This window comes from Rhincodon typus, chromosome 23 (genome assembly GCF_021869965.1).
Source record: "Rhincodon typus isolate 14 chromosome 23, sRhiTyp1.1, whole genome shotgun sequence".
Taxonomy (NCBI): Eukaryota; Metazoa; Chordata; class Chondrichthyes; order Orectolobiformes; family Rhincodontidae; genus Rhincodon; species Rhincodon typus.
In genome coordinates this window covers 18,318,660-18,337,288 of record NC_063354.1, presented here as the reverse complement: position 1 = coordinate 18,337,288, position 18,629 = coordinate 18,318,660, and the positions used below count along the sequence as shown (strand labels likewise).

Genomic DNA, 18,629 nt, shown 5'->3' with positions numbered 1-18,629 from the left:
GATGCTGCTTGGCCTGCTGTGTTCATCCAGCCCTGCACCTTGTTGTCTCGGATTCTCCAGCATCTGCAGTTCCTACTATCTCTTTTAACTAATGCTTCTACCTATCCATTGTTTGCATGTTAAATGCAATCATTAAGTGGCCTTATTTGCCTGATAATAATCTGACTTCTATTCAACAGGTGTCAGCCACCTACTTCCAAGCAAATTACAGAAACGTTTAAGCTCATATCAGTCCTAAATCGCTCTTTAAAGCAGAGATTTTTATCCGGGTGGTTACAGGCTGAGTGCCTTCAAATGCTGTACTCACAATTTAACAGTTTGCAACAAAGTAATAATGTATCTTTGATGATCTCTAGTCCAGCTGCCACTGTACTCTTTCATCATGTAAAAATTTTAGGCACATTTTTCTCATCAGTGAGGTATTTTACTGGCCAGGTTGTCATGGATTGAAAAACCCGTGTATGTCTACAGCAGATATAAATAAGTTGAACTACTACAGGTGGAGTATTGAGAATTCACTCATTTCTACGTAAACCAGTTTCAAAAACCAGATTGAACTAGCAAGTCACTCCTACCAGCAGTAATTATAGAAACCTTGGGCTGAATTTAATGCCTCTGCCTTGGAAACTTTGGTAGTAGGATTGTTGAATCAGGTGGAAGTGTGGCAGGTGACCACCTTCTCAGCTCTGCCCTGAGTATGTCACCATAGGGAGACTTGTGACCCCCTCTGTCCGTTAAGGCCTAAAAATGGGCAATTAATGATGATGATCATCAGCCTGCTGCTAGTAAGGACCCAGTGGGGGTGGGAGTCTGACCATGAGCGCAGCATGTCAGGATTGCTTGTGAACATCCCGGGGTATCTTTCTTCAAAGGTATTCGGTGCCTGATGTAAGGACTCAGATTGATTGAAGTGCGGCATTGGGTGGGTGCATTACCAGTAGCAATGACCACCTTCCCACTGGTGCTGCTCAGCGATGCTGACCAGTTCAGTGCCTCATTGGCACTTGATGTGCTGAGCCTTTTCCAGGAGAGGCAACACAAAGCTCTTACTGATTCCCTGACAATTCCCCTATTGTCTACACTAAATACTAATCATACAATTAAATTTGTTATATTTAATTGGAGGTAAAATAGACATAATTTTATGGGATATAGTATACATTTATATGTTGTAGGTGAGTTAAGGGTAAATATAAAACACTAACTCCACCCTTTGGCAGGGTAAGGAAGGTATGTTATTCGCTCCCATTCTCTATTCTCTATATTCCAACCAAAAGACAATATGTCCCATAAGGGAGATCTACAAATATCGGCCAAGGTTGCTTTCCTTTTCTTCCTGGGAAGGTGCACCTGGTCTCCACTTAGCTCTTTTAGTGGTGGCACTGAGGTTAAAAATTCATCCTGTGGAGATGCCAAACAGGAGCCAACATATTAATCAGTGTCTCAGGTCCGAGTGCTTCTCCTCTTTCTCATAGCCTGCCCCTCAGGATTAAGGATGAATTGCTTTCACTCTGACTCAGTGGATTTTGAATTGGCTGATTAGTCCAACGCACAGTCCGCAGAAGCGATCACATTTTGCTGAAAGGGTTGGGTGCATGGGCTGCTTGGAGGCATGCGCACCCCCTCCAGCATCTCGGCTTCAACTCTCCACATTCCCCATGGAGTCTGTTGATGTGTATGTGCATCCCACATGAGCCTGGTCGGTCAGAAGTCTATGTTTGCCTTGGGTTGGTAGGGAAGTCTGATTCCTTCATTGCTGACTTGAGGACATCTTTAAAGCATTTCCAGTGCCCTCCTGAGAGTCCCCTGCCGTAACTGAGTTTGAAGTAGAACAGTTGATGATATGCTCCACCCAGTGTAGCTGGCTGTGATTGATTAGTGCCTTAATGCAAGGCACGTTGGCTTGGGAGCCATCACTGCTTTTGGACTACCTTGCTTGTCACTGGATTTGGGTCCCAGTGTACTGTAACATCAACCATACCTCAGCATCATATAAACCAGCCATATTCCAATAGGTGACCTTTCAAAATTGGCAGGTAAGCTGGGAACTATTGTAACGAAAAGGAAGGAATTTCAGTGTGCATCCATCCTACAATAATATACTGAGAAGTTACAAAAACAGAAATTGCTGGACAATCTCAGCTGGTCTGGCAGCATCAGTGGAGAAAGTCAGAGTTAACGTTTCAAGTCCGGTAACACTTCTTCAGAACAACAGATCAACTGAGAAGTTGATGGTCTCTGCCTTCGCTTCCATTTTTAGGAATACATTTATCTCAGTTCTCCTTTCTTGGAGAATATAATCTCCAATATAATCTTGGATTATAATCTATAATCATTTGTTTTAATATTCTTCACATTAATATGATCAGTCTGTTGCTTGATGCTGGCATCAGCTGATATGAAGCTCGGGCCCAAAATTTTAAGCATTTAACTATCTGATTTCAGTTGGTAGTGACACAGTGATAACATCTCTATTCAACTGTTGGCACAGCTTTGCATGATGTAATCCAAAGTATGAAGTGTGATGCCAAATACTGAAAGTTAAGCTCGTTTGGAGTACACACTGCAGAAGTCAAAGGCAGTGTGAATGGTTGAACTGTATCACACTGTAGTTGTACAGTAAACTGAAAACGTTATTGACATGCCAGTTGTTTGAAAGGAGCATTCTGATTCTTGGCTGAGTTGCTATTTCTTCAAATTTCCAAACAAGGTTCGAAAAGGCAGAATTAGTAAAAATAATTATGGCATTTTAATATCTGGAATGCAGAAAATTGAAATTTCTAAAATACCAATTGCACAGACAAAACCTTCTGGCAAATATTCTAATGTAAGCAAGAACTTTACTTTCAGTTAACAATGGCAGATTAGTAAATGGCATAAAAACAGAAGTTGCTGGAAAAGCTTAACAGGTCTGGCAACATCCGAGAAGAAAAAAATCAGAGTTAACATTTCGGGTCCCTTCCTCACAACTCTGAGGAGGGGTTCAGAGGAAGGGTCACTGGACCCGAAACGTTAACTCGGATTTTTTGCTTCTCAGGTGCTGCCAGACCCGCTGAGCTTTTCCAGCAACTTCTGTTTTTGTTCCTGATTTACAGCATCTGCAGTTCTTTCGGTTTTTATTTAGGAAGTGGAACTGTTGGAACAGTGTTAGCTTGTCCCAAAATTAAGCATCTTCAAAAAATTGATGTATATAAACAAACCACAGGGTAATTTCACCAGATTTATGTCATTACTTTAAGTGTACAGTGCAATTTGATGGAAACTGTCAGAAAAGCTGAATCTTATTCACTGTAATCTATGCAATGAGTTGTACACTTGGCTAGATAAATCAACATTCAAGTCCACCAGGATTTTTATCCAAACCATTTCTGGGAGACCTGCTCCAGTTAAGGATAGAATGCAACTTTTTAGTCATGAGTGATATTTTCTTAGTCCATAAAATGCTTAATCAACTCATAAGCGGTCCCCATTCTCACTACTCCATGCCTCACTTAACTATCCATCTAATTAGGTCAACTCAACATCTCATTACTCACGGTGCAGACCAAACATCCAATATAAATGACGTTCATCATAGGTTTCTTGTTGCATATTGCAAATAAACACACATATTGGAAACAAATTAGGTTTTATTCTCTAGTATAATTTGTTGCTGTTTTGAGAAGAGGCACGGTCGTATACTTAGCAATATGCCTATTTAGAATTTATTTTCAGCTAGTGAGACTTTCAGAAAGATTATTCTTAAGCTAACAGCTTGATTTTGACTAAATAGAACTTGACAAGATACAAAGGTTACACTGCACTTTCTTAGCCCTTCGACTTTCTGTTTTTGTTATGCGAACCGCATAAAGTTTATTCTGTTGAATTCTATTAGTGCTCCTGTCATTGAACAGTGGTCTCCTTCCCTGTCATGCATGAACAATTTAGGACATTGGTGCCACTTGGCTATAAGGTCAGGAAAGGGCAACAGGCCTTAAGGTCAGTGTAAGAGCAGTCATGTGAGATTTGCTAACAGAACCAATGCTGACTGTGCAATTTGAACCCAGGATCATGACCCATTCCATTCAGAATCAGATTACAGGCTGCTCATGCACTAAATTAAATAAATAAAAGTTGAAATTATGGAGACAGTTTCGCTTTTGTTGGTCCAATTGGGATTCAATTAAGCAATAATTTGCCCTAAAGAGTTGTAGGTGATGTTGATGGAAAGAAGGGCTCAGAAAGTTGAACCTCGAATCAAGGAGTTTGCTAGTTTCTTTGGCAACAAGTGAGAGTCTAAAATAATGAACGGTGCTGATTTCTAACTGTTCTGTGTAATATAATTAATCCTTCCACATCATATCATTATGAACATCAAAACCCTTTGCATTGAAAATCTGCCACTTACAAGACGGCTTGACTTGCCCGAAGTGGGTGAGCTGATTCTGATTTCTTCCTTGTGTATTTGGGTCTGTTCCTCAAATATCCATACGGAATTATTCCCACAGATAGGTCACTGTGGTGGTTCCATTTTGTGGGATTGGCAGCCTAAATTATGCTGACAGCTGTAAACTGTCCTCTAGTTGTTGAAAGTGAAATGCAAAGCTCTATTATCCAGCATCCAAGAAGCATTCAACTTTGCTTCTAAACGACAGCAAATTAAATTGCTGTTTGTTGACAACAGAAATATTAAATTAAAGAAAACACCAATAACATTTTAAAGCTCAATTGGCACCTGATTTTTTTTTTACAGACTACATGCTTAGGCTGATCTGATTCAATTGGCCTAAGTTTGATTTGAATTACACTGCAGACACTGTGGAAGTCTAGCTGGGGATTTTGGTGTACAAAGACTCCAGTGACCGCAGAATAACTAGGGCAAGCACCAGGATTTAATTCTAGAGGTATAGAATTGAAAAGAAGGTATGTTTTACCTACCCTTTATGGTACCTGGATTAGACCACACTCTGCAGTTGTGGTTGCTGTATTTAAAAAAAAACAATAAGGATATAAAGGCATTGGATAGGACGGACAGAAGATTTGCAAAGAAGCTACCAGAAAGGCATGTGGGTATACATCTTGTCAAAGATAAGGGGGCTGTGTCTCTTATTTCATAACAAAAGGTAGACAGGTTGCCTTATAGGGTTATCAAAATTATGGATGATTTTCTGAATGTGGTAACAGAGACAATGTTTACCATCACATTAGCTCTGTACCAAGAAAACCAATTCAGAAGAATGTTTTTACCTGAAGAGTGGTGAGAATATGGAACTTGTTACCACAGGAAGGAATTGAAGTGAATGTTACAGAAGTAATTAAAAGAAAACTAAATAAGCATATCAGAGAGATGGGGATTAGTGTTATGGTTTTAAATTCAGATGAAGCAAGATAGGAGGATATTTGAATAGAACATAAACTGCGACATGGACTGGTTGGGCCAAATGCCCTGATTCCATGTCCCATATCCTAGGTGATATGTAAAAACACATGCATCATCAGAAAATTAACACAGCTATGCATCAGCACAAAATGTGTAGAATAAGAGTTTTGACAAATGATGATTTGGTTCTTTGGACCAGCTACTGAAAGCATTAAGTTGGATATTTTGAAAGAGGAGCTAATTTTATACACAGTCACCTAAAATAGGAACTTCTAGTGCTGCCACTGTTACCTGAATTAGACAGCTGTAAGTCGACATGATTCACTTTGAATCAAACCATTTCATGTAGATTTCTGGAGTCCAAGAGGATGTATATTTCTTCAAGCTGTAGGTAGAACATGAGCCTGTAGATTGGAGATTTAATACATGGGTGTGCACTTGGTGTTTGCACACAGTATTGACTGCATAACTAGTTTTACTCACAACAATAGTATTCTGGGTGTTGTAGACCAGGGTGAAATGCCCACATACTGGAGAACCAGCAGTAAAGCCTCTCCCTCCCCATTACCCAATGATCGAGATTTGCTTTACTGTTTTCCTACTCCTGTGCGATCACTGACATTTCCAATCTGTGTGTTAACCTTGCTACAAAAGTGCTCAAAAAGCAGATGCGATTGAACAGGAGTTTTAACAAAATTATGAGCCAAATAGCAAACAGATGGAAAGTTGAAACGGAACATCAAAATAACAAGAGGTCACATTTCAATTCCTTGACCTTGCCTACCCAAATCTTGAAAAAAATAGTAAATTTTTTTTTTGTGTGTTGGCTGCTATCCTATGAGATTGTTCTGATCGAATCCAGATGAGATCATGCAGCTATGGTTTCACTGCAGAGCAGCACATCTCAGATTCCACCAGCAACACTGAGGATCCTTCACAAGCTGTCAGTATGAGGAAACCCTTACAGAGGATGAACAAACAGGTCAGCTTTGACTTCCTGATTGCACCACATCCGAACATCAGATTAAAATCATTTACTCTCCGAATCCACAGCACACAAGGATTTTACAGTAGATTCGCAGTAAAAGGTGTTAGTGTAAGTTGCCCTAGTTATTTCCCCTGACCCATTGTCACTTTCTGCTTCAAAGAAAACTGCAACACATGCATCAGGATGGTAATTTAATAGTGCCTGGTGCATGAACTAACTTGAGAGCAGAGGTGAGTGCAAATGCTTAGAGAGCATTTTTTTGGTCATCACAATTCATCTGACCTTGAATTGAATATGTTCCTTCAGTGTAAGGGTAGGGGGGGGGGGCGGGGAATTGAAATGTATGGAAAGTGGAGTCGTTACCATCTGTTCTGCACATTTTTCTCATTGTCTTTTAATATCCATCAATGTACTTTTGTGAAATGGGGCGGGTGTGCGAGGGAAGGGAGAAAGAAATCAATGGAAAACGCACCTAATTCTCGGAAAATGGAAAATTCCTCAGAGTTAATGTGCCAGTGGTCAATTAGAAACTTAATGCTGAATGACTCGGAGTAGGAACCTATTTATTGAAATGCTCGAAAGCAGCAGTGAATGGTCCAGTGGTAATCTAGTTTAATTAGTGATTCAGAGATTACCACTTTAAACTGAGTCTTGCTCAGCAAGACCAAGTGGCCCTGTCAGGATGTGTTTGTTACAGTAATCACCTTGGATAATGCAGAGTATTGAAGGCGGCCTTTTCTTTTGTTTATTTCTAGATCCATCAGGACAGGCCTAAGCCTCCTCTGTGAGGAACTGAGGAATGAAGGGGAGCCCAAGAAGAAAAAATGCAAACTTCCTGGGAGGGAAAGCAAGGAACAGGAGTACAGTGGAAATAAGACCGGGTCAGAGGTCAGTAAATCATTCTTGACTGTGTAACAAACAATGCGTTTAATGCTTGGACCGTTCTCTTTTGATGGCTCAGTTCATAAAGGAAAGGTCATGTATAGAACTGAACCACGTTGCCAAGCAACATTCCTCCAACTTCTTTCCCCACTTTCTCCTGGCTTCAGCTTGTACCTGGAAATAGAGGTACCTTCAAAACATTCAGCGTCCTCATTTGGAAGGGAGAAACCAGCTAGTGAATTCACTCATAATTAATCCTCAACTCCTTTTGGAAAGAACATGCTTCTTAACATTGAGTGAGGAGCAGATTAGGCTTGGTTCTGCTCCCCCACCTCCACTTTCATCAGCCACTTCACTTCCACAATCATCATGCCTACCAATGGTCTTTGCTATAGTGCATATTGCATAAATAGCCACATGGGCAAAATATTGGACAGTGAACAACACACCTGCTAACTTCCATCTCACAACAGTGATGCTACATCAAAAGTAAAGCACCTGGGGGTACTAAATGAATGTATGACTCAAATTCCTTCACAAGTTGACCCTTTCACAGGATTTCATAGGATATTAGAGGAAAAAATATTTCAGTGACTGTAAGATTTGCTGGATTTTAGGAAAAATTACAATACTGAGTCTGAGATCTTTCAAAAGTTGGACACTAAAATTTCCTCACACAGTTTGCTTCAATATACTGTTTTCATTTTCAAATTCATTAACAAACTTCAGCTTTAAAGACACCATTTACCGTTCTGAGCTCTGGAAGGCACATTGAACAGAGTGTGTCTGACAGGGTTCAGGGATACTCTATAGCTGTAGTAAATGTAAAGGACAAACGCTGTTGTGGTAACAACACAGTGTAGCCAGTGTGAATTGTAACAGACAGGTGATCAGGGTGAAGGACAAGGACAGAGCTATTTTTCATTTCTGTCCATTGGTCTGTCTAAAACAGTCCTTTGGAAATTTGAAAGACTAGACTGAGAAGAAAAAAATGTAATCATTTCTCATTGTTCATTCAGGAATATACAATCATGGGTCATCAAAAGATTCCCAGGCTATGCCATACCATTTATATAAATCATAGAATCCCTACAGTGTGGAAACAGGCCTTTTGGCCCAACAAGTCCACACCAACCCTCCAAGCATCCTGCCCAGACCCATCCCCTTATAACCCACCTCATCTACACATCCCTGGACACTACAGGGTAATTTAGTGTGGCCAATCCATATAGCCTGCACGTCTTTGGACTGTGGGAGGAAACCAGAGCACCCAGAGGAAACCCACGCAGATGTGGAGAGAATGTGCAAACTCCACACAGACAGTTACCCAAGGGTGGGATTGAACCCGGGTCCCTGGCGCTGTGAGGCAGCAGTGCTAACCATGCCATCCTTCAATCCTCAAATTTATGTTGGGATAATCAAATCTATTATATGGCACTGAAGTAAAACACATATACTGGCAAGGAGGTTTGATAGTGCCACTCAGGAGGGTGGAAGCTAGTGTGTTGGGCGGTGGGAACTGGAGCAGCAGATCAGTAAGTATCGAGTCTGGCGAGGAGCTTGAGATTAAGGCAAACATAGCTAAGAGGAAGAGCAGTCAGGGAGAGGTTGATGAGCTCAGCAGAACTGGAGGTTTGGACTGTATGCAAGGAGTATAACAGGTAAGATGGATGAACTTAGAGCCTGGATTAATGCATACAGTTATGAGGTTGTTGCTATGACAGAGACATGGTTGAAAGAGGGACAGGACTGGCAGCTTAATGTTCTGGGATATTGATGTTTTAGACAAGACAGAGGAGGAAGCTAAAGACATGGGGGAGTTGCATTACTGGTTAGGAAGCATTTCACAGCTGTATTGAGGGAGGACACCCAGGAGGGATCTTGCAGCGAGGCATTATGGGTAGAGCTCAGGAATAGGAAGGGTGCAGTCATAACACTGGGATTGTATTACAGACCTCCCAGCTGCCAACAGGAGATAGAAGAAGAGATATGTAGTCAGATTCTGGAAAGGTGTGAAAATAACAGGGTTGTTGTCATGGGTGATTTTAACTTCTGCCATATTGACTGAGACTCCCTTAGTGCCAGGGGTTTGGCTGGGGAACAATTTGTTAAGTGTGTCAAGGAAGGTTTTTTGAAACATTATGTGGATAGTCCAACAAGGAAGGGGGCTATACTGGATCTGATATTGGGAAATGAGCCCGGCCAAGTGATCAAAGTTTCAGTGGGGGAGCATTTTGGGAATGGTGACCATAATTCCGTAAGTTTTCGGAAACTTATGGATAAGGAAAAGAGTGGACCTCGGATGAAGGTATTAAATTGGGGGAGGATCAATTATAATCAAATTAGGCAAGAATTCGAGATTGTGGATTTGGAGTGACTGTTTGAGGGTAAATCCACATCTGACATGTGGGAGTCCTTTAAATGCCAGTTGATTAGAGTGCAGGACAGACATGTTCCTGTGAAAATGAAGGACAGGAATGGCAGGATTCAGGAACCTTGGATGACAGGGGAAATTATCGCTTAGTCAAAAAAAAAGGAAGCATTCCTAAGGTCTAGGCAACTAAAATCTGATAAATTCCTTGAAGAATATACAGAAAGTAGGAAGGACCTTTGTCCAATTGTCTTGTCATATCTATATCTCTTTGTAACCACTTTATATCCTCCGCACAATTTCATTTTTCACCCATATCTGTGTCATCAGCAAATACAGCAATCATTAAAAAAATCACAAAATGGTTTCAGAAAGCTACTTCTGTTCCAAATTTGTATGCTTGCATATCTTTTGACCTCCATCTCACTTATATCAGAAAGTTATCGAGAGCATTTGATATTGAGATGCAGGAAAAGACCAATAGGTCCATCAAGCCTGTCCTAACCTAATGGGCATCAAATCCATGGAAAATCATATTGATGAGCAGTGCAGTGGCAGTTCATTTGATAGCAACATTCAGGCAGATCAGAAAGGAAGTATAATTTTAATAGGGTTAGCCTTTCAAACTGTTTACATTACAGTTTTGGGAAGGAGCTAATTAGCTGAGGTACTGTTAGTGACTTGGAATATCGGTACGAGATATACTGTAGTGTTGTAATAATTAAACAATGGCAATAGGCACCAATCTGAAAAAAATTGCTGGCATCTTTTAATCTCACATGTATCGTGGATTTCTTTTAGATTAAACCAAAAGCGAAAAAGGACAGTCCTCAAACCAATCTCACATCTAAGTTGGGAAAGTACAACTCAAGGCCAAAGCAAAAGGTACTGGGTAAGGCTGCAAATAAATCACACACAACAGCCATCCTGAAATCGGCCAACAGCAGCCATTTTAGGGGGAAAACATCAGCCCTGCCTGGCAAGATTCAGAAACAATTGGGAAAAGCAAAGACTGCCTCAATCCCACACAGCCAAGAGAGAGCCAAGCACAGTACAGCAACTTCTGAAAAGGGTAAGTGCACTTTTGGAAGATTTGGAATTAGGTTCTGAGCTTTAGCAAAGCAAAGGTGTCCACAAGTCATCATAACCACGTTCACTCACTTCATGATATGAAAAAAATGTTGAAAACCTGAGACAAAAATGGTAGAAATGCATAACAGGTCCATCAGAATCTTTGAGAACAGGCAAGTAAATAATTCTGAGTGCAATCCTTTGTTAGGACTGGAGGAATGAATAGCATTTGTACTGAAATGGAAGAAAGGGAAAAAAGTAAGAAAGCATCCATTCTTTCCCTCTTCCACATACTTTTTTAAAATTGTAATAAGCTTATTGGGATAAATGTCTTTTTTCCTGCCTACCTCTATTGTCCTACATAGGTATTAATACCAAAAAGGCTGACCTTCAAACAAATGCAACAAACTGGTCATTGGCCAATGTTGTGTCCTTATTGCTACTTTGAAATTATTTTGATCACAAACTATTTATATGGGTCTTGTCCCAAATCCACATGCTGCAATAATTGTATGACTTTGAAGCATTCATTCTCGAGCAAATGTACAGATGGCAGGAGCTTAATTTTATATCTAGGTCACCTATGCACACATTTTTTATAGATGCTGAAGAACTTAGGCTACCTTTGGAAACATAAGTGAGTTTCCCAACAGCCTGTCTAGCAAATTTCCAGGCTCGGGGTGGAGGGTAGGGCACGTAAAATTGAAGAGTTGGCTACCCCACCTCCTGCCCACCCCTCAGCTATACCCCAAGCTGTTCCCCACAATTTGGGTTTCATGAAGCCAGAGAGGAGGTGAATAAGGCAGCAGTCGCCAATAAATAGCCAGCTGAAGGCCTGTTTCTGCCTGTCATAATAATCCATGCAGTTGAGGAAGACGGAACAAGGGAGGCGAGGCAACTTTTCCTCAGCCTTCAGCTAAAAGACCTGAATGAAGTGAGTGACCTCCTTTGGGAGATGTCCTGTATCCATTGGGGGCACTACACTCCTTCAAAATGATACTATCCGTCTACATCTTTATGCCAACTCACATGGCCTCTGGTGTCTGATGCTCCCCTCCCCCACTTCAGTGTCCGCCATCCCTCCCAAACTCACCGGGAAGTCTGGATACCATGGAGTGTCTCTTCAGGGCTATTTGCAGTCCCAACAGAGGGCACCACTGACCTCTCGAGTATGGGACTTGCTTTCCCTAAAGCTTGGATGTACTACTATCAGTTCAGTAAGACTTTCCTCAGCATATTTGTAGCCATGTTACTTTTTTCTACTGACTGTGGAATTTACCCAATGGGAATTTAGACGTTTATACAAGAATTCTACCTGTTACGAATCTCTGGCATAGGCTGATTGTTTATCAGGTATCACTGCCTAAAGGTGTAGATTTGTAAAGTATTCAATTTTATTCGGCAGTCTCCTGTGATGTTGCACACACTGGGGAAGAAGCAGTCCTCTGGTTTGAGGGTGGGGTGCCTGGATTAGAGCAAGCAAATAGATTTTAATGCCCATTTTAAAAATCAAACATTGAGCCCCTAATTCGGTTTGTAATATTTTTGATTTTCTGTTCCTCACAGTTGCATAGAAAGCTTGACAGACATATTGAGCAGTAGAGCAAGTTGGAACAAAGGAGCATCCTTGCAGTGGAGACAGGGGAGTGTGAGACATAGAGAAAACTAAGGCATGACTCATGAGAGAACCTAACATCAGTGAGACAGGATTGACTAAGCAGTGTCCTCTGTCGATAAGCACATAAGAAGTTATAATGAAAATGTTTGCACGAAAGTCTGACTAAAAGTAGGTCTTGTAAGGCAGAAAGTGTAAGTGAATGCGAGCTTTCTAACATAGTACTGAACTGGTAATTGAAGGTGCCAACTTTATTTTAAATTACAGCCTCAAAAATGGAATCAGGAGAAGAAGATGGTTTATCGACTAGTAAAACTGCTTTTTCCAAAAGTAAAGCAGCTCAGAAGACAAACTCTGACATTAAAAAGAAACCCGGAATTCAGCAGAAGAGAAGGGCTGTTGGGGTCAAAGTGCAGAAAGCCAGCAACAAGAAGCAGAAACAGGAAACTCAGGCCTTAGTGACTGAAAAGGAATGGATGTCCACAGAGAGTGATGGCTTCTCTTCAGATGCTGGTCAGCTGATTTCTGGTACAGTACCACATGGAACCACTTAGAAATGACAACATGGAGACAGACCATGTGGCTCAACCACTCAGTCTTAACATCTAATCTCTACACATGCAGTAGTCCTAATCCTGTGTGACCACCTGGTCCACATCATTCCTTATTCCTCCTTTTTGTTCAGCAAGCACACTCAAGTGTGGTATCTGCTCCACTCATTAATTCTGGCTGTGCATTGTGCAGATTCAAAACTCTTGATTCAGAAAATTGTCTTGCCTTTCATCCTAAATCTCATATCTAATTTTATGTACTTGTTCTGTCATGCTCAGTGAGCAGCCTGTTTCCGTACACTGCATCCCTGTACCTTCATCACATTATACCCCTACCAGTCTCCCCATAATCTTACCTGCTGTAATAAATATAGATTCCAAGTTTTCAAGATTTTTCTCTAATTCAAAGTATGTGCTTTTGAAATAAAAAGGAGACCTTTCTATAACAGTATTATAGTGGCATTGATGGATTAATGCAGAGACCTTGCACAATTCTTCATTGGAGTACCACTAACTTGTCAGTGCTTAGTAAGTTTACATCATTGGAAGTGCTAACATCTCCAAGTGAGTCCGAGATATCGGCTTGACCCTAACAAGAGGTTACTGAGAATGAGTGAAAAAACCTCAATATGAAGAGGGAAACTATTAGTTCATCTCTATCCAGTCATGTGTCTCTTTGTTGCTGTTGTGGTTAGCAACAGTGACAGGAACTCAGAAGCCAGTTGGCTGGCTACTGTTTTCCCGGCTAAGATTTTTTATTCAAGTTTCAAAAACTATGCAAAACTTATAAAAACAGTAATTACTGCTCCAAGAAAGCAAGGAAATCAGCTCCAGCACTGAACAAACCTGAAAAAAAGGGCAGAAAGTATACAGTTGATCGTAGGGGAATGGGGATTGTTGCTGAGCAAAGAGACCAGGGGTGTACATACATTGTTTCTTGAAAGTGGAGTCATAGTTAGACAGGGTGATGGAGAAGGCATTTGGCACACTTACCTTGGTCAGTGCATTGAGTATAGAAGTTGGGAGGTCATGTTGCGGCTGTACAGGACATTGGTGAGGCCATTTTTGGAATACTGCTTTCAATTCTGGTCTCCCTGCTATAGGAAGGATGTTGTGAAACTTGAAAGGGTTCAGAAAAGATTTACAGTGTTGCCAGGGTTGGAGAGTTTAAGCTATAGGGAGAGGCTGAATAGACTGGGGCTGTTTTCCCTGGAGCATCAGAGACTGAGGAGTGACCTTATAGAGGTTTATAAAATCATGAGAGACATAGTTAGGGTGAACAGCCAAGGTCTTTTTCCTAGGGTAGGAGAGTCCAAAACCCGAGAGCATAGGACCTGAGAGGCAATTTTTTCATGCAGAAGTTGGTGCGTGTATGGAATGAGCTGCCAGAGGAAGTGGTGGAGGGAGGTAAAATTACGATATTTAAAAGGCACCTGGATGAGTACATGAATGGGAAGGGTTTAGAGGGACATGGGCCAAATGTGGGCAAGTGGGACTAGATCAGTTTATGATATCAGGTCGGCAGGTACAAGTTGGACTGAAGGATCTGTTTCCCTGCTGTGTAACTCTATGACTCTATGTTAAAGTAGAGGTTTCTTAACAGCATAAATACATTCTTGCTTTCCAAATGGAAAATGTTAAACCTTTCTTCCTAAGTGATACATCCAAGGCAAGAGATAGCAAATATATCTCTCATTCAGCAAGTCTATAATGTTGTATATCTACTGCAGTGAGGTGTGTCTTAGTCAACGGCAAAACTGTTGCAAAATGAGAGAATCCAATCTGGAGACAGGAACAACTGAAACCTTGAATTGTGTGTCTTATTGACAGTTTTGAGATAAATGATCTGAAACCCAAAATCAACTGTAGGATAATGCAGAGTGATGAACTTTTAACCAATAGTTTGTCTTCACTTTGACCCATTGTCAAAACAAACACTACTGCAGTAACGTCACCTTCAACACTGTATTTTGTCCAAATGATTTAAGTATTAAGGAATAATCGAATGGACACCTGCACGAACCTCTTGGCTAACTTGTATTTTTTTCCCCAATCTTTGTCTGCTTCAGACATGAGTGAAGACGACAACAACTATAACAGTGCTGATGGCAGTGATGCCATCACTGAACTGCCAATCAAAGATTCCAACCCGGGGCTGCTCACAGAATACTCAACAGCTCTCACTGCAACTGACATTGGTCCATCACCTTCCTCTGTTGTGAAGCTGGAAGCCAATCAGAAAGCAAAGAAGAAGAAGGAAAGGCAAGGCCTCCTGGGTAAGTGAGATACATGGTATTGCTTGACCATTCCAGTTCAGTAACATAAATGGTAAAGACTTTAGTCAGGATCAATAAACATATTGAAATGGTGCCCTTGAATTTGACATTAACCTTCCCATTGCTCACATAATTGTACATTTAATATGAAATAAATCAATGAATAAATAGTACAGGTTTCATCATCGCCAAGTGCTGTAGGCAGCATTTTGAGTGTAACACTTGGGTGATGAAATTGAGAAATATTGTGCTGTGTAAGATTGCTTTACTCCCCTCTGCCTTCTCCTGTAGGATTATGAATTATTTCTCCCTGGTGTACATCTCCTATCACTAATCGAGGGACAGACTATGTGCAAAACTGTGTTTCTCACTGGCCTTGTCATTGGATGAAGCACTGATCTATTGAATCTGTTGTTGTTCATGACTTGAAGTGTGTGTGAGATCATTCACATTTTGATTTTTATCATTTCATTTGTGAGCATATTGTGGAATTCTTCTGTACCCACCTTTCCTTTGTCTGCCTGGCCTCAGGGGTGATGGGGGATGTGCAGAGCTCTCTCCTGGCCTTTGTAGATGCTCTTTGCAATGACTGACATCCAGAACCACCCAGATAACGGTAGAGCATATCGACAGCAGTAGGTTACAAGAGCAGACTGGAAAGTATGCAGTGAGACACTCGCCTCCTGATTCCCCAAAGACAACCCACCATCTGCAAAGCGCAAGTCAGGATTGTAATGGAATACTTCCCACTTTTCTAGATGGGTACAGCTCCCAACAACACTCAAGAGGCCTGACACCATCCAGGATAAATCAGCCAGCTTGATTGGCATTCCATCCACAACCTTAAATATTCACCCCCTGCACCACTGGTCGGCAGTGCCTAGCATCTACAACTTGCAGCATTTTGCCAAATCTCCCCCAACAGCATGTTCCAAATCTGAGGCTTCCATTACCTTGAAGGACATGAGCAGAAGACACTTGGGATAATCACCACCAGCAAGTTCCCCTTCAAATCATTTGCCAGCTTGGCTTGGAATAATGTTGCTATTTCGTCAATGTTGCTGGATTAATTTCCTGGAACTCTGTCCTTCTGCTTACTGGTGGTGATTATCCCAAGTGTCTTCTGCTCATGTCCTTCAAAGCAATGGAAGCCACAGATTCGGAACATGCTGTTGGGGGAGACTTGGCAAAATGCTGCAAGTTGTAGATGCTAGACACTGTGGACCAGTGATGCGGGGGGGTGAATATTTAAGGTTGTGGATGGAATGCCAATTACGTTAGTTGGGACTGCAGTGGTTCATGAGATCAGCTCATCACATGGACAGTTAGGTACTACCCTTGCTAGTGATGTTCATATCCCATGAATGAATTTTTAAAAAGTTGCTTCCCTAATCAGATCAGTGACAAAATGAACGGAGTGCACATTTTCACTCTTAAAAGCTTGGCAGAAGGCGAGTCTCCCCCTTTAAATTTATTTTTTGTAGCCCATTCAAATAAGTATTACGTCCACCCTCAAATGAGAGCCAACTGTCAAAAACAGCCGTAAAAGTTCCAAACAAAAGCCTCATAAATGTGCTTTGCAATAAAATCTGTTAATGGGGACCACCTGCCACATGTAACCACAAGTGCGTATTTCCATTCCCAGTTATGATTTTATTATTAGGAAAAAGAAACATGTCCATAGGAAACTTGCATGATCGGCACGTGGCCCAGGACCGCTTCCAAATGAATATTACAAAGAGCTGCTGCTGCTGATAAATAATGGCAGAGGAATTTCATTTATTCAAATCTCATTTTACTTCACAGCTGTGCAGAGGGACCACCTACAAATAAAGACTTATTCTGTAGTAGCCATGAGTGGTCACTGTTGACAGATGCCACTGTTACGAGAACAACTCATTCCCCCATCCCATCCTGCATATCGTCTTCAGAAAGCTCAAAGAGTTGAGCTAAGTATCTGTAATAATTGAACTCTCTCAGAACTTGAGTCCAGTATGATATACAGCTCTTTGCACGTGTGTGGTCATTCTCCTCAAGTTTTTGCTGCTGAGTGCCAGGATGATTAAAGGTTACTGGAGGCATTGCTCATGTTTGATGACCAGGGAGGGCCAGATTTGGATCATAGCAGTTGATGAGTTCCTGCTTTACCTCTTGAATTGGCCAGTGTGTGAATTGTAAATTTCACTTCTTTGTGCTTTCAGGAACTCTTGGATTTTCCAGCGCAGATGGAGATGTGAAGATTAAAAAACGTCCGGCCAAGCATGGCCTGGAATCTAGCAATGCAGTTAAAAAGACCGAAAAGCTGCCAGCCACAAAGAAGAAAGCACTGAAAGCAGGGGAAAAGAATAAGAAGATGAAGAACTCTAAGGGGCCAGCGGAGGTGACGATTTGGCGCCATTTTGAATCTGATCTGCGGCCCCTGCTGCATGATGGGAGATTACTTCCTAGTGATTCTTCTATACCGGCAAAATTGGTATCCAGAAGGCAGACCAGGAAAGGTTCTGCCAACAGATGTAAAAATGTCACCAGGAAAAGCAAAGTCCTGCAAGCTACTTTTAAGGTAGGTTTAGAAAAAGTAGCTGCCTTCAAATCCAAACAAAAAGTCCTACATCGTTCCCCCTGAACTGCTGTGAAGTCGCAAATATTTAACTCCAAAAATTTTGCTGATAATTTGTTTAACTTCAAAAGGTTTCAGTCACGTTTATCTTCATTTCAAAGTGGCAATCTCCTTTTCCCAGTTCTGATATAGCTACCAATAATTTGCGTTTAAAGTCCCTTTAATATTTCCAGTTTCAGCTTCCCTGCCACTTTGTTGCCCATGTTCAGCTGAAAAGACTGGAACCCATTAACTACAGTCGAGTCTCAAGCTGCTGGCATTGTTTCTTGGTGTCAGATGAGAGGAAATCATTTTGCGCAGCAAGATGGGTTTCTTTGAGGCTTGATCCTTTCCTGAGATGCGCAGTACTCTGTCACCACAAGCACCTCAATCACTGACCAGCATCAATCACCCATTGAGGATAAATAAATCCATAAGTTAGTTAATATGTCAGCAGAGATTCAACTTAGCATCGCTTCTTCTTTTTAAACACCACAGCTCTGGATTCCATCTTCCTTCCCCTCCCCAAACTTTAAGTCTTCTTATTTCACATGCGACAATAGCAGGACAGATTTCGCTCTGAATTCCCCTGACTTCCACTGTTTGAGCAGCAGTCCTCAGTTCTGTGTTTCGTTGTGATAGCTCAGCCATGACCGGAGGCTAGCAGTGCAGCAACTCTCTGGCATGATCCCAAGACCTGCTACTGTGTGATACTATGTATTACTACAGCAGTCTGCTGTGCTGAGAAGACTGCCAGAATCTTAAATCTACACTGCCCACAATTCAACAGAAATGAAACAACTGCACCTCAAGAGTTTCAGTGGTTCTCTCTTTCCACATCTCCGTGCTATAGATTAATAAAGGCCAGTTTCGAAGTGTGGTATCGGTGGTGTGGAGCCTGAAGTGGGTCACGCTCCCCA

The 18,629-nt window shown here is 41.4% G+C and overlaps 1 protein-coding gene across 1 annotated transcript in view; it reads left to right on the top strand.

Annotated features, from left to right (window-relative positions):
* The window catches only part of bahcc1b (BAH domain and coiled-coil containing 1b), a 133,790-nt gene that overhangs the window by 55,610 nt on the left and 59,551 nt on the right, over window positions 1–18,629 (top strand). Inside the window, exons 9-13 of the mRNA XM_048610840.1 lie at window positions 7,103–7,235; window positions 10,402–10,672; window positions 12,554–12,814; window positions 14,907–15,113; window positions 17,315–17,673. Coding sequence (XP_048466797.1) covers window positions 7,103–7,235; window positions 10,402–10,672; window positions 12,554–12,814; window positions 14,907–15,113; window positions 17,315–17,673 — 1,231 coding nt within the window. The remainder of the gene's footprint in view (window positions 1–7,102; window positions 7,236–10,401; window positions 10,673–12,553; window positions 12,815–14,906; window positions 15,114–17,314; window positions 17,674–18,629) is intronic.